General features: G+C 47.0%; 1 protein-coding gene across 1 annotated transcript in view; it reads left to right on the top strand.

Annotated features, from left to right (window-relative positions):
* MCM3AP (minichromosome maintenance complex component 3 associated protein) overlaps nt 1–23600 on the top strand; it is a 37494-nt gene that overhangs the window by 300 nt on the left and 13594 nt on the right. Inside the window, exons 2-18 of the mRNA XM_084872224.1 lie at nt 385–1695; nt 1948–2171; nt 5280–5361; nt 5630–5774; nt 7711–7901; nt 8430–8569; nt 11132–11329; nt 11640–11908; nt 12565–12727; nt 13806–13966; nt 14743–14984; nt 15251–15468; nt 16488–16588; nt 18213–18344; nt 18738–18851; nt 20108–20260; nt 22353–22550. Of these exons, the coding sequence (XP_084728350.1) occupies nt 492–1695; nt 1948–2171; nt 5280–5361; nt 5630–5774; nt 7711–7901; nt 8430–8569; nt 11132–11329; nt 11640–11908; nt 12565–12727; nt 13806–13966; nt 14743–14984; nt 15251–15468; nt 16488–16588; nt 18213–18344; nt 18738–18851; nt 20108–20260; nt 22353–22550 (3935 nt within the window). The 5' untranslated portion in view covers nt 385–491. The remainder of the gene's footprint in view (nt 1–384; nt 1696–1947; nt 2172–5279; nt 5362–5629; nt 5775–7710; nt 7902–8429; nt 8570–11131; nt 11330–11639; nt 11909–12564; nt 12728–13805; nt 13967–14742; nt 14985–15250; nt 15469–16487; nt 16589–18212; nt 18345–18737; nt 18852–20107; nt 20261–22352; nt 22551–23600) is intronic.

Below are 23600 nucleotides of genomic sequence, written 5' to 3'. Positions count from 1 at the left end.
GATCTGATTGTCACAATGTAATCATCTGGCTTTGGAGTTTGGAAGAAGTAAGGAGACACGCCTCTCTTTAAAAGTGTAATGGCATTCATTTTTTAAAAAATTAACATTTGAGGTTTTTGGCGAATTTACCAATTTAGTAAAATGATTTGGCCTTTAGTCTCACTTTAAACATCTATAATAAAGTAACTTATTGGTATCTTCTTCCACCCCCATAATTCCCGGCCCCCCCCCCCCAAAAAAAAGAACCCACTATCTCTCAGAAAATAAGAATACTTGACCTTGTCTGCCTATTAAATAATTTAGAATGTGACATGTGATGAAAAATTTCTTTTCTTAGTTTTCCAGCAGCACATAGCTCTGATGATCTGAATTTTTGTTTTTCAGCTTACATGAAATGAAGGGGAGGAGCTCCCTAGTTCAACAAACTGTTTAAGGAAGAGGATTGCTTCGTACAGGGAAATACTTATTACCTTCCAATAACTGGATCAAAGATGAACCCAACTAATCCTTTCGGTGGGCAGCAGCCTAGTCCTTTTTTAACATCTGCCAGTAGTTCCATAGGAACAAGTCAGGCTAAGCAACCGTTTCGATTTGGTCAGCCTTCTCTTTTTGGACAAAACAATACAGTACCTGGGAAAAGCTCAGGATTTTCACAGATATCTAGCTTTCCAACATCTGGAGTAGGTCACTCTTCTTCAGCACAACCATTAGGATTCTCCCAAACCTCAAATGTTGGACTCTTTTCTGGACTTGAACACACTCCAGCCTTTGTAGCTGCCTCTGGGCCTTCAAGTTCATGTGTGCCTGCAAACCCAAGATTTACTTTCAAATCACCCACCCTCGGGGCATTCCCAAGTACTTCTACTTTCGCACCAGAAACTGGAGAAGTAGCAAGCTCTGTTTTTGGGAAAACTGAGTTCAGCTTTAAATCTCTGGAAAATGTAGTGTTCAGACCAATATTGGGGGCTGAATCCGAGCCAGAGAAAACTCAAAGCCAAATTACTTCCGGATTTTTCACCTTTTCCCAACCAACTAGCAGTGGACCTGGAGGACAGACTCCATTTTCTTTTACACAGGCGACAAGTTCGGCTACTAAATCCAATTTTACGTTTTCGAAACCAGCTGATAGTAGTAGCACATCATCACCTTTTGCTGCTCTGTCCAGTCAGAATGTGGAGGAAGAAAAGAAAGGCCCGAAGTCACTATTTGGAAGTCTTCCTAGCAGCTTCGCTAGCTTCCCCGCGCCTTCAGGATCACTGGGGGAACCCTTCCCAGTTAGCAAAACGGGTGCCAGACAAGGGGGTGAAGAAACTGTCTCCCAAGTGGAGCCACTTGCCAGCTTCATGAAAGGACTGAAAAGGAAGGAGGATCAGGATCGCTCCCCCAGGAGATACGGCCACGATGCAGCGGAAGACTTGGACCCTCTCTCGGGGGGCGATCATCCTCCGGATAAGCGGCCTGTCCGCCTGAATCGGCCCCGGGGAGGCACTCTGTTCGGTCGGACTATACAGGACGTTTTCAAAAGCAATAAAGAAGTCAGTCGCCTGGGCAACAAGGAATCTAGAAAGGAAATTGGCAGCGCGGAGTCTGGGGAGAACGATCACATGGCCACACCAGGAGGGAGCCAGAATGTCCTGGCCGCTTCCCGGTTTCCAGGTGGGAAAGAGGAAGAAGCTGGAAGTAGAGATAAAAAAGGTGAGCTCAAAAAAATGTACAACATACAGTCCATCTTGCTGTCTGGCAAGTCCTTGGTAAATTTTCCTGGGTGTTCGCGTGATTTTTTTTTTGGTTCAGTCCCCTGTAAACGTGAAGGACGTTCATATACCATAGGGTCTTGGAGCAGGTCTCACACACGGAAATGTCCTTTGCCCTTACCTAGTGGGGGCCTCCTGTTTGAAAACATTACATCTGCTACAGTTCTGTGCCCATTTTTTTCTGATCCCCTAGATTTTCTAAGAGGAACTCCTGGGCGGCAGAACAAAAGAAGCGAGAGCACAGACAGTCTCGGGGGCCTCTCTCCCTCTGAAGTCACAGCGATCCAGTGCAAGAACATTCCCGACTGTTTCAACAACAGGACCTTTCTGGAGAATCACTTTGGCAAAATTGCTAAAGTGCAGCGCGTGTACACCAGGCGCAACAAACGCCTCGCCGTGGTGTACTTCCTTGACCACGTGAGTACTCCCGACCGAGTTTGTGTGAGTAAAAAAAATTGGTTTTAAGCCGGGACCGGTTTGGCTCAGTGGATAGAGCGTCGGCTTGGGAACTGAAGGGTCCCGGGTTCGATTCCGGTCAAGGGCATGTACCTTGGTTGCTGGCATATCCCCAGTAGGGGGCGTGCAAGAGGCAGCTGATCGATGACTCTCTCTCATCGATGTTTCTAACTCTATCTCTCTCCCTTCCTCTCTGTACAAAATCAATAAAATATATTTTTTAAAAAAATTGGTTTTAAAGTAAAAAAGTAGGAGTGAACTGTGTCACTTCACAACCTTTTTTATTATTATTTTTTTTAATCAGTTATTTACTTGCTAGAATATAGAAAGTACGAGAATATTTTGTTCTTACCTTGCAGAGGCTACAATAGCACTTTTCTTCTTACTTGGAGTCATTAGTGAAAAGCTTGTAGCCCCTACTGAATGCAGTGGTGAGTCCCATGAAGTCCGATTCTTCTGGAACACACTGGATTGGCTCCAGAACCACACAGCACTTTTCCAAACTTGAGTTCTGTTTTGTTTTTGATTTATTTGGTCATAGTATAAGTTTGCTGTTGATACTCTACCACATATGTCAAACACAAGGCCCGCGGGCCAAATCCAGCCCGCCAGGCCTTGCAATGTGGCCCGCACCGCGCTGTCATCACTGCACTCCGCTCTCAGTTTATGACATTGTCAGTTTATGACTGTTCAGTAAACCATTCGGCCCGCGATTTAGGCTGGATTTTAGATTTTGGCCCCTTCTCTGATTGAGTTCGACACCCCTACAGAAAAAAGTGAAATCCTCTTGTAATCACATTCCCCAGAAATATGTTTGGTTTATACCCTAACTTTAAATACAACGTCAGGCAGAAGTAGGCTTATAGTTGTTGGTATGGAAAATAATACAATAATTAATAAATAATAATACAAGAATTAACTGTTTTACATACAACTGTAAACCCACGTACTACCGTGTTTCCCCAAAAATAAGACCTAGCGCATGGAAAGATAAAACATCCCCTGAAAATAAGACCTAGCGCAACTTTGGGAGAAAAAATTAATATAAGACACTGTCTTATTTTTGGGGAAACAGGGTAGTATGCCCCACCCTATATGTATATAAGTACACCTGTGCATAACAGTTATAGCTCACATTATGTAGATTTATATCTTCATTTTAAAAAATATTCTTGTGAGCGCCGAAACCTGTTTGGCTCAGTGGATAGAGCGTCGGCCTGCGGACTGAAAGGTCCCAGGTTCGATTCCGGTCAGGGGCATGTACGTTAGTTGCGGGCACATCTCAGGTAGGGGGTGTGCAAGAGGCAGCTGGTCGATGTTTCTCTCTCATCAACGTTTCTAGCTCTCTATATCTCTCCCTTCCTCTCTGTAAAAAATCAATAAAATATATATATTTAAAATATTCTTGAGGGGGGGAAAATAAGTTCTATAGGAATTTATAAGGTAGTATAAGTATAAAGTTTTCATACTTTTGTTAAATGGTAGAAGTATTGCCTGTCAATATACTATGGGAGGGGCACCCATAATTCTCTCCTCTAAGATATTGACTGAATATTGTGGATAATGTCTTTGCATATATAGAGTCACATTGTTTTTGCACAAATGGGATTATACTGTAAATACTGTTGGTAATCTCTTCGTGTGGCAATCTTTAGTATTTTATGAAATGATTTAGCAGTCTAGATTAGAATTGGATTGTTAAATGCTACGTCATTCTATCCTCTTTACTTTCTTGGTCAGCATTCTACTTATGGACAGTTTTGTGCATATATTTTTGATTAGTTTATATCCTTTTCTGAAAGTGGAACTTTTGTGTAAATATGTACACAGTTTTAGGGTTTTGCTATTTATTCCTTCCTATTGATTTTTCCCCCCAAGTCAATGGCATTAATAACATTCACAGTGTCGTGCATTCATCATCACTATCTATTTCCAGAACTTTTGCATCATCCCAAATAGAAACTCAATAATTACTATTATTTTTTAAAATATATTTTATTGATTTTTTTTTACAGAGAGGAAGGGAGAGGGATAGAAAGTTAAAAACATCAATGAGAGAGGAACATAAATAACATAACATGAGCCGAAACCGGTTTGGCTCAGTGGTAGAGTGTCGGTCTGCGGACTGAAAGGTCCCTGGTTCGATTCCGGTCAGGGGCATGTACGTTAGTTGCGGGCACATCTCAGGTAGGGGGTGTGCAAGAGGCAGCTGGTCGATGTTTCTCTCTCATCAACGTTTCTAGCTCTCTATATCTCTCCCTTCCTCTCTGTAAAAAATCAATAAAATATATTAAAAAAAATAACAACATGATATATAAAAACTTTCTTATTGTAAGCAATTCATTGGTAATACAAAACTGAGGTCCCTGATCACCCCCAACTTTCCTGTTACCCAGGAGCCAGTACAGTTACAAGAGTGGTGTGTACTTTTTCTGGGTGTTTTCATAGGCATATCTGTAGGTATTCTAACATGTACTTGTTTGTTTTTTTTTTTAATATATTTTATTGATTTTTTTACAGAGCGGAAGAGATAGAGATAGTTAGAAACATCGATGAGAGAGAATGATCAATCAGCTGCCTCTTGCACACCCCCTACCGGGGATGTGCCCGCAACCAAGGTACATGCCCCTGACCGGAATCGAACCTGGGACCTTTCAGTCCGCAGGCCGATGCTCTATCTACTGAGCCAAACCGGTTTCGGCAACATATACTTGGTTTTATGTGTTTTGTGATACATTCTATCTGATGTGCATCAATCTGCAGCTTCCCTTTGTGTGTGTATGTGACTTGACTGTATCTTTCCATGCTATACTGTATATGTTATCAGATAGTGGGAATCATTTTACCAAATGCCAGTGAGGCCATTAATTGGGGGGGGAGACCAAATATCAGATGTGAGACAGGTAAAGGATTGGAGCTCCCGAGGCTGGAGGCTGATAGTGTGGTCAGCCATGTAGTGAGTGGAGGTTTTTTCTGTTGCACGAACTTTTGCTGACTGTGTGTGGTACTGAATTTCATTTCATGCGGTCTCCTGATGCCTCACACTTTGGGTTGTGGACTGTTTTCCAGGCTTCTGCAGCCCTGGCCAGGAAGAAGGGGAAAAAAGGTTTGCCTGAAGAAACGTCTATCTTTTGGCACAGGAAGAAAATAAGTGAGTTTGCAGATATCCTTTGCAGTCTCTAATGCTTTGTTTGCAAGACCCTTTAAGCTCTGAGTGGGAGCCCTTCCCCAAGGCCAAAAGGGGGGGGGGGTGGCTCCGAGTAGATCCTTTTGTCTCATAGTGTTTCCTTGGGCTCCTTTGTAACCTCATGTAACAATTATAAGAATTTTACTTTCTCCAAAAAAAAAAAAAAAAGTAAAAATCCAGTGTCAAGTGACATGTAATGTCATACACGCTGTTCTGACTCTTGCATCCTCAGGTCCCAACAAGAAACCTTTTTCCCTCAAGGAGAAGAAAGCAGGCGAGGGTGAGGCTGGCCAGGGCCCCGAGGACACAGCCTTTCAGCACTCCCCTCTCGCCAAGCCCATGGGCAGAACGGCAGTCAGCAGCCTCATGAGTAAAAGGTGCGGCTGGTCGTTCCTGGGACTCTATTTGACATGGCGCGTGGGTTTTTTGTCAGTAAACAGGAGGGGCTTCACAGCAGTCCTGCCAAAGCATGAAAGGGAAGTGGGGTGATGTACTAACACCTGAGTAGGGCTAAGGGAAGACGGGGAGGAGAGGAGAACAGAGTGGAGAGGAGTGGGAGTGGGAACGGACATAAGAGGGTTGACAAAGAGAGCTACAGTGGTGCCTCACACAACGAACTTAATTCGTTCCAGGAGCAAGCTTGTTATGCGGAAAGTTCGTTATGTGAAACGCGTTTTCCCATAACAATACATGTTAAAAAAAATAGTTCGTTCTGTAGCATAAAATATGCTAAGATGACATAAAAAAAGATAAATTTTTTGTTATTATTTTTATTTAGATACATCTAAAAACATAATTTTTTTAAAAAAAAACACACATTTTTTTAATTTTAAGACAGACTAAGTAGAGTCTACCGAATCTTGCACATCTTCATCCATTTTCTGCTTTTTGGCCGATGGTTTCATGAAAAACCTGTCCAAAGTTCGCTGTGCGAGGCGTTCGTTATGCGAGGCACCACTGTACTTGCTAGTTCCCTGAAGAGGCCCTGGGGCTCCTCAGTCATCTGACGGGTCCCCTATATCATACAGTTGCTGTCAGTTCTACCTGACATGTAAGTGAATAAGCAGTTACTTTTTCCTTAAAACTTCTGACTAGCTGTCATAACCATGTATTCCTAGTAGCCACTAGAGCAGTTTCCAGCAGGGCTTTTTGTGGGTTCAGCTTATCATGTGAGGCTGCATAATAACTGGGTAGCCACAGTGTGTCGAAACGGGGTGCAGTCTCCTTCCAATGCTCCCGCACCTCCCCCCTTTTCTTGGGGTTCCCACCTTCCCTCTCACAGCAGGACTGCTTCCACAGGTCTGTAATCCTGCACCTATTTCGGCCAATGTATTGTTTTCCTCACTTGCAATTTTGCAATTAACTATTTAATTGCTGATTTGCTTTTGTTTTTTCTTTTCTCACTCAACCCTTTAAATTTTTTTTTTTTAATTGATTTCAGAGGAAGGGAGAGGGAGAGAGATATAGAAACATCAGTAATGAGAGAGAGTCATTGATTGCCTGCCTCTTGCACATCCCACACTGGGGATCGAGCTGGCAACCCAGGCATGTCCCTGACCAGAAATCGAACCATGACCTCCTGGTTCATAGGTTGATTCTCAGTCGCTGACCATGCCGGCCCGGTACTCCACCCTTCTTATATCTTCTTTGACATTGGAGTTCACAGAATTCTGAGAGCCTGCCAGAAAATGGCGAAGCTGAGAGGGGATACCCAGTTTTTTATAGTACATTCTACTGAAATGAAGTTATGAATGAAAACATGTGGACATGATATTTCTTCATGGTGGTAAAGTGTTGTTTTTTCAGGCTGAATTTCATTTCTTTGAGACAGAAATCTATAAATACTCATTTCAGTTGTTTAAATGGGCTCATCTAATTTTAAATATATTTTATTGATTTTTTTTTACAGAGAGGAAGGGAGAGAGATAGAGAGCCAGAAACATCGATGAGAGAGAAACATCAATCAGCTGCTTCCTGCACATCCCCCACTGGGGATGTGCCCGCAACCAACGTACATGCCCTTGACCGGAATCGAACCCGGGACCTTTCAGTCCGCAGACCGACCCTCTACCACTGGGGCTCATCTAATTTTAAAAGAAGTATGAAATGTTTAAAAAAATTTTAAATCACAGATAATATGAATAACATCATTTTGCTCATTACCAGCATTATCAAAGCTTGTTTCACTTCAAAGTTTATAGTTTACCAACTGTAGAGGAGCAGAAAATCCTGAAAGATAAGGGAAGTGTTTGGAAGTGGACATTTGCAGATGCCAGATGGACGCAGGGCTCTGATACGTTGCTTTCTCTGTAGCTCTCCGGTGAAGAAGTCAGGCCTTCTGAAGACCCACCTGTTTGAAGGAGACTCTTTTGACTCGGGGTCTGAGGGTTCTGAGAGTCCGGGACTGTGTGTGTCCTCCCTCAGCGCGCTGATAGGCACTGTGGCCGAAACGTCTGAGGAAAAGTACCGCCTGCTTGACCAGAGGGACAGAATCATGAGGCAAGGTATGGTGGCTGCCTCTCTGCAGAGGTCCAGAGACCTTGTACGGTCATGGAAATTCATCAAGATTTATGGTGAAGTGAGGACAGGGTGCAGGAAGTCTGTAGTGTGCTACCATTTGTGTACAAATAAGGGGGGAAACTGTGTGTGTATGTATGTCCCCATGCGTAAGCATACTTGCTTTATGTGTGCATAAATAGTCATGGAGATGTGCAGGACACACTCCCCTCCCCCCTGCGTATAGGCCAGGCCCACTGTTTAAAAAGTTTAACTTTTCTTTTGTGATTTGTGTGATGTTCTTATTTTATCACGAGAGACCTGATGCATGAAATTCGTGCAAGGTGCTCGGCCCTCGCAGCCCTGGCTTCGTTCGGAAGGTCGTCCAGAAGGACGTCCGGAAGGACATCCGGAAAGGCATTCGGCTGTCTGGCCTGATTAGCATATCACTCTTTTATTATAGATTACGAAAGCACATTTCGCCGAGTTCTCCGTACTGTGTGGTATGTTCTTACTATTTACTCGATGTCATTTAGCTCGAGTGAAAAGAACCGACCTGGACAAAGCAAGGACTTTCGTTGGGACGTGCCCTGACATGTGTCCCGAGAAGGAGCGGTACATGCGGGAGACCCGGAGCCAGCTGAGTGTCTTTGAAACGATCCCGGGAACGGACCAGGTGGAGCCCCACGCCCCCCATTGTATACAGTGGTCTGTGTTGTGAGTTATGTATAAGCAATCTTGTACAGGACCATACAGGACCCTAAGGTATATAGATACAGATGTAGATGCAGATTTATTTCATAGATTAAAAATGTTTTTTTGTTTTTGTGGGTTTTTTTTACAATTTTATTCCTGTTTATGTTTTGCACATTTGAGATTATGGTCTAGAGTAGGGGTGTTGAACTCAATCAGAGAAGGGGCCAAAATCTAAAATCCAGCCTAAATCGCGGGCCGAATGGTTTACTGAACAGTCATAAACTGACAATGTCATAAACTGACAGCGGAGTGCAGTGATGACAGCGCGGTGCGGGCCACATTGCAAGGCCTGGCGGGCTGGATTTGGCCCGCGGGCCTTGTGTTTGACACGTGTTCTAGAGACAATTTTGTATGATTTTTTTTCAGTTAAAATTATATCATGAGCATTTCTTTGTTATAATGAACTCTCTTTTTTTTTTTTTTTTTTTTTTTTTTAATATATTTTTATTGATTTTTTACAGAGAGGAAGAGAGAGGGATAGAGAGCTAGAAACATCGACCAGCTGCCTCTTGCACATCCCCGGTAGGTAGGGGATGTGCCCGCAACCAACGTACATGCCCTTGACCGGAATCGAACCAGGGACCTTTCAGTCCTTAGACCGACGCTCTACCACTGAGCCAAACCGGTTTTGGCTATAATGAACTCTTTATAAACATTTTTAAATGATGGCATGTTATTTAATTATGTAGTTCTGTCCAAGCTCCCCATTTTGCAACCATTAGATAGGCTGTTTTTAATTTTTCAGTTATGTTAATTCATTTGGGCATGCTGTGTGTAATGCCTCTGAGGTGATTAGATGATTTCCTTCAGATAGTGAACTCTGTCAGAGGGGATGACCTTTCTTCAGCTTCCTGAACATGTGCCTGTTCATGTTTCTAAATTGTTTCCCAGAATTCACCATTTTAGACTCTTTTATTCTTTTGCTGGTTTCGGGCTTTTCCTCCTCTTTTGGCTGGTGACTTATAGCTGCCTTTACCCAACGCAGGGCCCTCCGTCAGGCAGCAGTTGTCACAGCAAGGGCCGTGGGCTCCTGCTCAACAGGCCCTTGCGTCAGCTCTGCCCCCCAGTGCTCACTGTTGTCTCCATTTCATTCCTGGTCTGTGTAGACTTAATCTGGTGTTTGAGCATGGCTAAGACCTTTGAAAATGCTTTTAAGTTCTTTACCTACTGTGCTTGAAGCCAAGCAGGTGTGTCTTGACTTAAATTCCTCTTTTTTTTTTTTTAATTTCTTTTTTTACTGTTTATAGTATTACACACGTTTCTTTTTCCCCCCATCCACCCCTCCCTGGCTACTCCCCCCCGCCCGACAAGCCTCCACCGTCCCAGTGTCCATTGGTTAGGCCAGTGGTCGGCAAACTCATTAGCAGAGCCAAATAGCAACAGTACAATGATTGAAATTTTGAGAGCCACATTTTTTAAACTTAGCCTTCTATCGCCACTTCTTCAAAATAGACTCTCCCAGGTTGTGGTATTTTGTGGAAGAGCCACACTCAAGGAGCCAAAGAGCTGCATATGGCTCTTGAGCCTCAGTTTGCCGACTACTAGGTTATGCTAATACTCATGCGTACAAGTTCTTTGGTTGATCTCTTACATTCCGCCCCCCTTCCTCCCCCTACTTTCCCTCTGAGGTTTGACAGTTCATTCAGTGTTTCTCTGTCTCTGGATCCTGTGATATTTATCTTTCTCTGACTGGCTTATTTCGCTTAGCATAATGCTCCCCAGGTCCATCCATGCTGTTACAAATGGTAAGAGTTCCTTCTTTTTTGCAGCAGTGTAGTATTCCATTGTGTAGATGTACCACAGTTTTTTAATGCACTCATTTGCTGATGGGCACTTAGGCTGTTTCCAAATCTTAGCTATTGTAAATGATGCTGCTATGAACATAGGGGTACATATGTCCTTTCTGTTTTCTTGGGATATATTCCTAGAAGTGGGATTACTGGGTCAAATGGGAGTTCCATTTTTAGTTTTTTGAGGAAACTCTATACTGTTTTCCACTGTGGCTGTACCAGTCTGCATTCCCACCAGGAGTGAATGAGGGTTCCTTTTTCTCCGCATCCTCTCCTGCACTTGTCGTTTGTTTGTTGCTGATAGCCATTCTGGCAGGTGTGAGATGGTACCTCATTGTCGTTTTGATTTGCATCTCTTGGGTGATTAGTGACTTCGAGCCTGTTTTCATATGTCTCTTGGCCTTCTGTATGTCCTCTTTCGAAAAGTGTCTGCATATTTAGGTCTTCTGCCTATTTTTTCTATTTCTCTGCTTCTTGATGTGATAGCCACTTACATTTAAAATATCTCTCAATTTATTTTGTCTTTGAATTTGGTTGTTACCTTTAAACAGAAACTTTACGTGTAGAAATTGTATTCTGTAGTATTGATCCTGTGTGAGTGTGTGCGATCCCACCCCTTCCTTTAAGGCACAGCTGCTGAGAGGCTGGCTCAGCACCTGCCACCCAGCCGCTTGTCCCCGCTCCGTCCTCAGGTGGACCACGCGGCAGCTGTCAAGGAGTACAGCCGCTCCTCAGCCGACCAGGAGGAGCCGCTGTCCCATGAGCTGCGACCCACAGCCGTGCTCAGCAGGACCATGGATTACCTGGTGACCCAGATCATGGACCAGAAGGAGGGCAGCCTGCGGGACTGGTATGACTTCCTGTGGAACCGCACGCGGGGCATACGGAAGGTATTGGCCTCTTCTGATCAGGAAACTAGAAAAAGCATGTGAATTCCAAAGTGAAAGTGAGGGTTTTGTCGTTTGACTATTACATTTTATCTGTAACAAAGTATACTGTTATTTAAAATCATTACAGGTTCCTATTACAGTGTTCTTTATGGGCTTTGTTTCAAATTGAAATATGAGAAATTTAGCTAATAAACATGGTTTCTCTAGTAGTTGATTCTCTGCATGGGATCATGTGCATGGGATCTGTGTCTGTGAAACATGCATGTAAGGTGTGTGTGCGTGCATGTGTAATATTCCCCTCTGTGGCCAGGACATCACGCAGCAGCACCTGTGTGACCCCACGACGGTGTCCCTGATCGAGAAATGTGCCCGGCTTCATATCCACTGTGCTCACTTCATGTGTGAGGAGCCCATGTCCTCCTTCGATGCCAAGATCAACAACGAGAACATGACCAAGTGCCTCCAGAGTCTGAAGGAGATGTACCAGGACCTGAGGAACAAGGGCGTGTTCTGCGTCGGCGAAGCCGAGTTCCAGGGCTACAATGTGCTGCTCAATCTCAACAAGGGGGACATCCTAAGGTGAATTATTTTATATATATGTTTTATTGATTTTTACAGAGAGGAAGGGAGAGGGACAGAGAGTTAGAAACATCGATGAGAGAAACACCAATCAGCTGCCTCCTACTGGGGGTGTGCCCGCAACCAAGGTACATGCCCTTGACTGGAATCAAACCTGGGACCCTTCAGTCCTCAGGCCGACGCTCTATCCACTGAGCCAAACGAGGAAATGGAAAGCAGGGTGTAAACAGGGAAAGAGCTGTCGGGATTAGCAGTAGCTGTTAGTGCTGCCTTGTGTCTGGTCCGTAATGCTGGGATGATAGTAAGAAACCTTGGCTGGGCTCAGTCCCTTGACCTGAGCCACTGGGAGCAGGATGGATGTGCGCTGACACCAGCACATCTAAAGTTGCTCCAAATCCGTCCTGAGAATGATTTCTTTTTGTCAACAAGAGGAAATAAGGAAGGAATGGGCCCGATGAGTAGAACAGGTGAGTGAACCAGGACAGCAGTGCCCGGGGTGCCCTATCAGAGCTGTTAGCAATTTGCCATTATGACCCTTTTTCTCAGTATGGTTGAAATCTAGTTTTTGTTTCTTTTTCTCAGATCCTTTTTCATGGAATATATTGTCAAGTTAATCATATAAATTTTTAATCTCTTCTATCTCCTTTAATTAACAGAGAAGTACAACAGTTCCATCCGGCTGTTAGAAACTCCTCTGAGGTGAAATTTGCTGTTCAGGCTTTTGCTGCATTGAACAGTAATAATTTTGTGAGATTCTTCAAACTGGTCCAGTCAGCTTCTTATTTGAACGCTTGTCTTTTACATTGCTACTTTAATCAGGTGGGTAATGTCACTGTACTTGCAGAATTAGAAGAAAGCAGGTTGTTATTTATGATATATAAATATATGTTGTTGTTAATCATTACCTGAGGATATTTTTTCCCTTGATTTTTTTTTTTTTTTTTTTTTTTTGACAGAGTGGAAGGGAGGCAGGGAGAGGGGGATAAGTGAGAGAGGAGAGAGGCATGACATCAATCTGAGAGAAACATCAATTGGTTGCCTCCTACAGGAACCCTGACCAGGGCTGGGGATGGAATGTGTAACCCAGATATCTGCCCTCAGACTGGGAATTGAACCCAAAACCCTTCAGTGCCCAGGCTAACACTCTAACCACTGAACATACCGGCTAGGGCATTACTTATGACATTTAAGTGCTGCTTTCCATGAATGTTTCAGACAGGTCTGGGGCTAACTCTTGTGCAGCCCCCCAGAGTCACTGGTGTCACCCCACTCTACAGGCGTTAACATCTTTGATCATTGAAGGCAATGAAAAATACTGTGCTTACAGTTCAGATAAGAAAAACCTCTTGGAGCCATGTAACTAAAGTTTAGTACTTTATCTTCCCTGGGAAGCAAAAAACTGCAGCATAACGTCTCTAACTTAGAATTTCTCAGTGATATTAAATTTTTAGAGAGCCTGATGATGCTAAATGCATTTCAATAAATATGCCACCGCAGCTGGTCGCCTCCCTCTGCAGGGTGACTGGCAGGTTGCTTGGCAAGGGCCCACCTCCACCTTCCAATGGCACCACTTTGGCTGGCGTGGGGCCTGTGGGCTAGGGGCAGCTCCTCCATTGAGCGTCTGCCCCCTGGTGGTAGTGCGCATCATAGTGACTGATGGTTCTGCCATTCGGTTGACTTGCACGTTAGGCTTTTATTATATAGGATGTTCAAAATGGTCTCCTTTGCATGCTTTCCTGGGCATTGCCCACTGAGCAAATGGCCTTAGATCACCCAGCCTGGGACCCATAATGGCAAGTTGCTGTCCAGGGGGAATGAGCTACAGCAGGAGTCCTGTCCCCGATGCCAGCCTCTCTGTGGTCCTGGGGCGACTGCAGTGATTGGCTTCTCCTTTCAGATCCGCAAGGATGCTCTCCGGGCACTCAACGTCGCCTATACCGTGAGCACCCAGCGGTCCACCATCTTTCCCCTGGACAGCGTGGTGCGCATGCTGCTCTTCAGAGATTGCGAGGAGGCCACAGACTTCCTCAACTACCACGGGCTCACTGTTTCCGACGGGTAGGAGCTGAGGGTGAAACTGAAGGGTTTCTTTTTCCTGTTTTGTCTGAACTCTGATAAAGGGCTGGGAAGTGCCATTGATGTACTGGGTCCTGCAGAGGGCGTGTTTCATGTGCTGCCTCCCTGGTATACGTGGCGAGGCTCAGAGTGGCGGGGGGATGTCCCCAGGTCACATGCAGCTTGTCGGGTGATTGGGTTTAGACCCAGTTCTTTGTGACTCCAAAATTAATGCTTTACAAGTTACTGAAGGACTTAAAGGTAAAGGTTGGGTCTCCTTATTCTGTCCCTTGAGGATGGCCTCTGCTGGCCGCCCATGCTAGGCCACTGCCCAGCTCTGATGGCCCAGACAGGCCCCAGTGGGCCACGGCAGGGCTTCTCTGCTTGGATTTTGAGTGCTTTGAGAACCTGATGCGGTCATGGACCTTCTCCCAGAAGATGGCATCATGATGTAAAACATGATAGGCACGCCCTGAGCTGGGTTTCCCAACCCCTCCCTCCAACTATGGCCTTTGTGCTGCCTGTAGTCCTTCCTCATGGAGATGTGGCAGCTTTGGAGGGAGCCAGGAGCGTGTGTGTGCGGGGTTAACAGCTGGGCCAGGTGGCACCCATGTAGGCTGGCAGCAGTGGGCACTGCTCCCCTCCTGATTTCCACGTGGGCGGGTGGTGACTCCGTGACCTCAGGAGGGGGCTTCCCGCGTGGTTGCCGGCACTGGGCAGTGAAGTCTGGCCTCTCACCTGAGACATCTCTCTCTCTGGGTTCTTTGTGGCCTGGGTAGCTGTGTCGAGCTGAACCGTTCCTCGTTCTTGGAGCCAGAGGGGTTACCGAAGGCCAGGAAGTCGGTGTTCATTACCAGGAAGCTGATGGTGTCGGTGGGGGAAATTGTGAATGGGGGGCCGTTGCCCCCTGCCCCCCGGCACATCCCCGTGTGCAGCTTCAACTTCCAGAACAAGTACGTCGGGGAGAGCCTGGCCACGGACCTGCCTGTGGGCTCCCAGAGACCCGGCGTGGAGGCAGCAGGTGAGCGGAGCTGCAGCTGCGGGGAGGGAACCAGCTGCGTGTCCCTGCGGGAAGCCTCTGGGGGCCAGAAGCACCTCTCTTATTTGGGGCCCAGATGGGGATGTCGGTTCAGTGCTCAGGTGTTTCACCCTGAGATTGGCCTGAAAGACTCCCTGGCATCACGTGCGTGCTTCTCATCGTGAAGCTCAGGGTGGGTGGCCAGTCCTTGTGTCCCTGGGGGGCCTGGAGGTTGTCCTTTGTGCCCACATGTGCCTGTTCTCTTCCAGGTGCGGGGAGAGGAGAGGAAGGTGGTCCTGAGGCGGACGCATCCCCGCCTGCCCTCCTCCCGCAGCCGCTTCCCATCTTGGCCCCTGCACTGGCATATCTGCCGCACCACCCGGCACCCACCCTGAGTGTGGCACCCGGCCTGTTCCAGCCCCCCGTGCCACCCCCAGTGCAGCCGGAGCCGCTTCCTGCAAAGCCGGAGCCTGCGTACTCTGACGCGGTAAGGAGTCTCCCAGCTCAGGCTCCGAGCAGCCTGTTACGCACAACACCCACCGGCACCTGATGTCTAGTCTGGCCATTGAATGTAGCCTGAACCCACCGAGGCAGTTGCACATGTGACCTTAGAGTGTTCTGAACTAGCCATGGGAGGTCTCCCTTTGGGACCTCTTCCACAAGCTTGAGTCTGTGTCTTAGGAGCCTGAGGGATGATGAGTGGGTCTGTCATTTGTTGCCTGTGTTTTTCTTTGAAAGGCCACAGGTGGAACTTTGGCGAATGTGCTGAAGGGTGTTTATGGATGGAAAGCTGTTGATAAAATCAGTGTTGCCTGGTGTCGAGTGCTTCCTGTGCCAAGAGCTCTGCAGGCACGTGGTGTCCATGGTTGCTTTGACCCAGCATGCCTCTTTTACTTAATTTCACTGTGATTTTTGTGACTAAATATATTTGGTAAAGTCCTCCTGTGCCCCCCTGTGACTGCTCTGAATGGTGCTCAGTAAACCAGTGGACACGTTAACTAGGGACATGGGACCACAGGTAGCACCACATGCCTTCGGGCAGGCTTGTGATCAGGCCGGGCAGAGCTGGTCCACCTCAGGTTGTGGCACTTGGTCTCGCCACGTTTTGTTTGGACAAGCACTTGACACTACCCCACTCAGGGGATCAAGGAGGAATGTGAAGAATGGCCGCAGACCCCGAGCTGTTTGATGTGAGGGGGTGGCACCGGGGGCCTTCTGAACGGCCATCCTCGTTCAGGCCTCCTCTGTTCATTAGCAGGAACTCTTCCCAGAAGCAGCATCGTGCCCCCGTGGGGGTCGTTAAAACACCTTCAAACAGTGTCCACTGACAAGGCCTTGATGGGCTTCCCGCCCAGGACCAGTTCCATGAGAACTCGGTGGCTCTGTGAAGGCCTTCAGTGCCTTTGGGCTATGGAGTGAGGTGGTGAGGTTATAAGCCGGGTCTGGCTTGAGGGAGGCACTGTTGCTGCTGGCACGCCTGACCCACCCGCCGTCTGACCTCTCTAGGACCTGGCACAGGTGGTGGACGAGCTCATCCAGGAGGTCCTTCAGCGGGACTGTGAGGAGGTTGGTGCTGCGGGGGCAGCCTTCGCAGCCACAGCTCTGGGGTAAGTGGGGCGCCCCTTCTGCTCGGAAGCAGCCTGCACTCACTGGGACCACACTCTGTCACTCCAGACACTCCCTCTCAGTCCTCAGCCGGAGACTGAGCTTCCCGTTGGTATAGGCTTGAATGTTGGTTCTGTTCTCTAGGTGGGTGTAATTCATGTTTCTGACCTTCTGTTCGTCATTGGCATGTAGTTTCCATTCATGTCTGCTTTTTGAGCACCAAGAGGTTTATTAAAGTTGTAAATTAAACTCTTCTTTAAACTTCAAATACAACTTAAAATTCTAATAAAGTGCCCAGGCCGGTTTGGCTCAATGGATAGAGTGTTGGCCTGCGGACTGAGGGGTCCCAGGTTCGATTCCGGCCAAGGACATGTGCTTGGGTTGCGGGCTCTATCCCCTCTCGGGGGTGTGCAGGAGGCAGCTGATCAATGATTATCTCTCATCATTGATGTTTCTATCTCTCTTTGTCCCTCCCTTCCTCTCTAAAATCAATAAAAATACTTTCTTAAAAATTCTAATAAAGTAAAAATTAGTTCATTCTCTATTAAATATGAAAAATACTAGAAGGAGACTTAAGGTGGTGAACACACAGTACAGTATACAGGTGACTTAGATGACTTATTACAGAATTGTATCCCTAAAATCAATATAATCTATTAACCAATATCTCTCCAATAAAGTCAATAAATTAATAAATATTCAGTTATCCCCCCACCCCCAATGAAAAATACTCACTATAGCCCTGGCCAGTGTGACTCAGTGGTTGGAGCATTGGCCCATGCACTGAAGGGTCTCAAGTTCGATTACCAGTCAAGGGCACGTATCTGAGTTGCAGGGTGCCTGGAGGAGGCAACCAATCGATGTGTCTCACATCAGTTTCTCTCTTTTTCTCTCCCTCTATTCCCCTCCCCTCCCTACTCTCTTTCAAAATCAATGGAAAAAATATCCTCGAGTGAGGAATAACAGCAATAACAACAAAACAAACAGCAAGAAACTAACTTAAAAAATCTTGGGTTATGTTTCAGTTTATTAAAAATTTGAATATTTTGTACCGTTTGCATTTTACTTATGTCCTTAGACATTTAAAACTACAAACTTTATCTGCTTCTGTCTAATAATTCAACATGTAGTCTTTTTTTTTTTTAAATATATTTTATTGATTTTTTACAGAGGAAGGGAGAGAGATAGAGAGCTAGAAACGTCGATGAGAGAGAAACATTGACCAGCTGTCTCTTGCACACCCCCTACCGGTAATGTGCCCACAACCAACGTACATGCCCTTGACCGGAATCGAACCTGGGACCTTTCAGCCTACAGACTGACGCTCTACCACTAAGCCAAACCGGCTTCGGCTCAACATGTAGTCTTAATAAATTTAATCACAATCTGTCTGCTCTGGCCAGTGGCACGTTGGTTAGTCCTGTTCACCGGAAGGTTGTGGGTTTGACGATTCCCGGTTTGGACACATACCTAGGCTGTGGGTTTGATGTCAGTTTTGATATCATGGGTTTAATTTTTATGCTAAAAGCTAAATACGTTTTTTCCCCCCTGCCAATGTTCAAAGTTTAGTTATGTGGTTAGCTTGGCATTATTTACTTAGAATTCTATCCACTTTGCTCTGTCTAGTGTTTCCAATGCTGCTGTGGAGGAGTTGTTAGCAGCTGCTACCACAGGCATTTTGCGGCACATTGCAGCTGAAGAAATGACTGAGGAAAGGGAGCGGAAAGAGGAGGAGAGGCGGCAGGCTGAACAGGAGAGGTGAGTTGTCTCGTCCTTGGCGTGCACCTGGGGTCCGAGTGTGTGCACATCGCAGAGAACCTAACGGGCCTGGCATGCTCCTGCCACTGCTGTCCATTGCATCAGGCCCGAGCCCCACCCAGAGCCCTCATACACTTTGGCCCAGGGAGTGGATGGGTCCTGAGGCTACACCCACCTTGTAAGCAGCAGCAACCCTTTGCCAGCGGGGGAGGGTGGTGGCCAGTGGGGCTGGAGTGGGGGCAGCTGTGTGGTTTGTGTGGTGGGATCAGCGGGTTAGGCCTACGGACTCAGGCAGCACAACTCAAATCTCCACTTGTGAGGTCTTGGAGTGTGATGCTGCTTATTTTTATTCTTAAACATTACCCTTGCTCTTTTTTTGTTTTAAACCCTTAGGTTGAAACAAGAAAGAGAACTGCTGTTAACTCAGATGAGTCAGGGCCTGGCTGCAGAGCTGACCGAGCTGGTGATGATGGAATGTGTGAGGGAAACCTGCTCCCAGGAGCTGAAGTAAGTGAAGTGCTGGGTGCTGCAGAGAGGAGGGGTCTGGCAGGAGGCAGCAGGCTCCTTAGGCACTGAGGGCAGGCTGCTGCAGCTCCCGCTAGCTGCGTTGCACTTTGGCAAGGAGCATACATATCTTTTAATAGCCAAACACTAGAATCTTGTCCCTGTGTGTGTGTGTGTGTGTGTGTGTGGCCTCCAGAGAGGGCCTCCCTTTCACTGTTACCTTCATTTCGGACCCTGCCCTGGGCATGGGGATGTCTCAGCAAAAGAATTTACTGGTAGTCTCCATACCAGGCTACTTATCATTAGTTTTCCTGTAGTAAAAGATCCTTCTCCTATTCCACATGCTAAAATAATCCTTGGAGCTATCTCACTTAAGAACTTTATTGATTTCCATGCCAGGCTTCAGGGAAGTCAGAGGTTCGGTTGTGCAGGGAAATCTGTCCTGGTGCTTAAGCTCTCTGAGACAGCCTCGAAGGCGACGGACTCCAGTCCTGATCACAGCTCCCAGTGCAGATGGGGAGCAGACCTAGAGGCAGAATGTGTTCATTAACGTTTCCCTCTATTTATTGGGAATCTATTTCCGTATTTACTATAAGAGGCCTTACAGATGATGGATATCTGTCTGTTCTTAATCCCAGGAAGGGGTGTTAGGAATAAGGGAACCCAGGACTCGGGGATGGGCAGAGAGCGTGCTGCTCTCCTTGGCTCCCGGAGGCTTGGCCTGCAGCTCACCCAAGAGGGTGGCGGTTGGAAATGGGTCTTGCCTGTTGAAACTACTTTGATTTTTGTGACTAAATATATTTGGTAAAGTCCTCTCCACCCCTTGGTTGATAGAATTTTGTTGTACAAATCTCTTACAGATACTGGTTTATATGAGGGCCACCATGGTTTGACCACAGGCTGCCAGTTCTATACTTGAGACACTTCCAAATGCAAACAGCAAATATTGCTGATGAGGGGATGTCTTAACGGTCATTTAAAAACTAACATTTCTAGCTATTGTTTTAAGATAAAGGTTTATTTCCAAGGGCTCCAATCTAGTACCCTGTAATTTTGTTCTTTTTCTCTTATGCTTGTTGTGTGATACTCCTTTCCAAATGGCTGTACCTTAAGTAAAATGAAAATCTTAAAGTTCCTCTTGCAGCAAGAATGTAATTCCATTTCAGTATAAAAGATACGGACTCTTGAACTTTTAAGGCAGGCCCTCTGTGTGTGGGCCCTGGTGCGGTTGCTCTCACGCTGACGGCCCTGTTTCCTAGGAGTGCAGTGGAGACAGACCAGAGGGCCCGCATGGCCCGCTGCTCTGAGGAGGTGTGTGCCCACCTGGTGGACTTGTTTCTCGGGGAGGAGATCTTCCAGACTGCCAAGGAGACCCTCCAGGAGCTGCAGTGCTACTGCAAGTATCTCCAGAGGTAAGTTCCGTGTTCTTATAGCTAAGTCCATGCACACAGGAGTCTTCTTACAAAGATTATACTTTCAGAAACGGACAGTTATATACACGCACCCATGTGTACACACACACACACACACACACACACACACACACACTTTATACCTATTCTTTCCTAATAGGTATAAAGGGACAAGGAATTAGTTTGGGGAGGATTGTTCTATATTTTGACTAATATTTAAAGGTTGCTTTTTCTCGTTTACCCTTGCACTGTACACAGGGAGATGGCCACGAACAAACCAAGCCAATTATAGCTGTGTGCAAAACTTAATTTATAATGAAAGAAGACAATTCCTACAGAGATGTACACAACATACGAGCGGTGTATATTCAGATAGATTGTTTCGGTCTTACGTATAGTAGCGTAAGCCTGAAGAAAAGAAGGAAAATAATGAACACACAGCATAGTGGTTACTTTGGGAACAAGAGGGTATGTGACTAAGCAGCTTCCGTGGGCATCAGAGGCACTGCTTCTCAACTGGATGAAAGGATGTGGTGTTTGATTCATCGTTAGTCTCTAAACTGGGCATATATGTGCTACATACTTTGCATGGTGATTCAGTTCATGTAAAATTTAAAGTACTAGTGTCCTTGGCAGTTGCAGCCACATGAAAGGGAGCAGTGAGTCTCCATCTTCCTCCAGCTGCTTGTGCACCCACAGACACATCTGTCCTTTCTGTAGTTCTTAGCACATCTGGGAGCATGTTGCCAGCTCTGTGCCCAGTCATCCTTTCCTCCCATTTGCTAGGATAGGAGGTGGAGGCCTAACCACAGCAGCATATCAGTTTTTTTTTTATTTTTTTTTTATATTTATTTATTTATTTATTTATTTATTTATTTATTTATTTTAAATCAATCTTTATTGTTCATATTATTACAAAGGTTCCTCATTTCTTCCCCTCTCCACCAGGTTCCCACCCTACCCTCCGCCCCCTCCCCATCCCCCATTGTCCTCATCCGTAGGTGCAGTTTATGTTCAGTCTCTTCCTCCCTCCCTTTCCCCGATAGTAAATCCCTTTTCAGATAATAAATCAGTTACTTAGCATTTTCTCATATCAATAGTACCTCCACATGCCCAATGATACATTTCACACAAAAGACATTTCCAAATAGGTCAACCAGCCTCATCCAGGCCCCACCCAAGGCACTCACAGATCAACACCCCAGCCCTATACTAACTCAACACATCCAGATCTAAGCCTTCATCACTTGATTCAGCAGACCCTCAAGTTCCCACAAAAGTTTCCAGCCATGTCTGAGAGGCAGCCGTGGGGCAGGGGCAGGCGAGGAGCGAGTTGTTCCGGGCCTGGCTGCTCTGGGCCTGGCCTCTATTGCTCTGGTTCGTTCCACAACCAGCTGCTCCGGGTCTGGCCACTGCCGCTCCCGACCTAGTTGCTCTGGACTTGGCTGCTGCTGCTCCAGGCCTGGCCGGACCCGACCCAGCTACTCTGGGCCCGGCTCCTCGGGGCCCGGCCGCTCTGGGCCTGGCCGCTCCCAGCCTGGCAGCTGCTGCTCTGGGCCTGGCTGCACCCGACCCGGCAGGCATATCAGTTTTCCCAGTTGTTGCCAGTGGCACTTGTACATGGCCCCCCTGGCCCTGTCGATGGACTTTCATGTGGATTTCTCTAGCCTCGATAAAGAGTACTGTAGTAACCATCTTGTTCACACAGTGCACACGTCTGGAGATGAAGTTCCATCAGTGGTGGTTGCTGGGTCAAAGGGTCTATGTACCTGGTATCAATATTGCCAAAGTGGCCCTCCAGAGAGCCGTCCACATTAGCTATTAAGTTCAGTCACTCTTTTTTTTTTTTTTTTGCTTACCACCATTCGTTTGCTTCAGGCCTCTCCTATGCCTGAGTAGTTGTTTTTAAACTTTTTCCCCTTGAGTTTTACTTCGGACTAATTTCTTAATTTCAGGGCTATTGCTGAAAAAGACTGAACATACTGACAAAACTGTGTTCCCGTGTTAATGCTGCCGGAGCTCGTGTTTGCATCTGTCCCCGTGGTGCGCCTTTAGCACACGCGATGATGATGATGTGTTGGTGTGTCCCCAGGTGGAGGGAAGCTGTCGCAGCCCGGAAGAAGCTGAGGCGCCAGATGCGGGCCTTCCCTGCGGCGCCCTGCTGTGTGGATGTGAATGACCGGCTGACGGCACTGGTGCCCAGTGCAGAGTGTCCCATTGCCGAGGAGAACTTGGCCAAGGGCCTCCTGGACCTTGGCCACGCAGGGAAAGTGGGCATCTCCTGCACCAGGTCAGTGCTCAGCTTGCCACAGCGCCGCCTCAGTGCCCCCTGTCCCACCACTGTGTCGCGGGGGAAGATAGATGGCATCAGTGGACGTAGGACTGTACTTTTGCAGGTGTCTTTCCCGCCAGTTCTGGACATGTGGTTGCTCTGTCTGCTTTGATTTATATGCCTTTTCCCCTTAAAACTTTCCAGGTCCTGGTAATTGGATTTTAGTTGGAATCACCTTTTTTTTTGTCCTGAATTGAGAATACACCATGTCCATTCTCATTTGTGGAATCAGAGGTCCATGTGGACTCACTGCCACTCCTACTTCCTGTTTCCTATGCTTCCGGATTCTTGTGCTTCTTTATGATTTCTGCCGCTGCCTCACTCACACCGGCTCCCTCTGTCTCCTGCAACAGCATTTTAGTGACTCCACCTCCTACCCTCCAGTCTCTCCTCATGGGGCTCCAGCTCCTGGCCCCCTGTGGCATGGCCTCCCTGCCATTCCTCCCAGTCGCCCTGAGCATGTGCAGCTCCTCAGGGCCCTGCCCAGGTCTTCGCTTGGCTGTCCAGTGCCAGCCGTGCAGGGCTCGGCGCCTCAGGCCCAGTGGGAGCCCGGGGGAAGGCGGCATGGAGGGGCTGTGGCAGCACGCTGTCTGGGTCTCACGGTGTGCCTCATCTTTCCCTGGACGATCACGGGACAGTCTCTCTGAAAACTGTCTCCAGGCTTTCATTTGGCTCCAACAAACTGGTTGCCTGGATTTCTGAGATCCTGTGTCTGCCTCTGTAAGTGGGTGGGCAATAGCGCTGCCCTGTCTGTGATGCTCTCTGTGGTCGGAGCACTCCTCTTTGACCCATGGCAGCCTGGGCGCTGGCCTGGCCTCCTCCTGAAGTCATGGCTGCTTTGTCTGTCACCGCCTCCCCCCCAGACACACTCTCAGCACAGCCCTCTGCCCTCTGTTCTTCCCTGCTGCTCCCTCCTTGGTAATCTTTTTCTGTCCTTCACACTGACAGCTCCCTCATGCATCTCCGGCTGAGGCTCCTGTAGCCTGTGTTCCAGACTTCTGTATCCAA

This window comes from Pipistrellus hanaki (genome assembly GCF_964339955.1).
Source record: "Pipistrellus hanaki genome assembly, chromosome: 2".
NCBI classification, from domain to species: domain Eukaryota; kingdom Metazoa; phylum Chordata; class Mammalia; order Chiroptera; family Vespertilionidae; genus Pipistrellus; species Pipistrellus hanaki.
The sequence above is the reverse complement of the archived record's forward strand: the minus strand, read 5'-3'. Positions and strand labels throughout refer to the sequence as shown.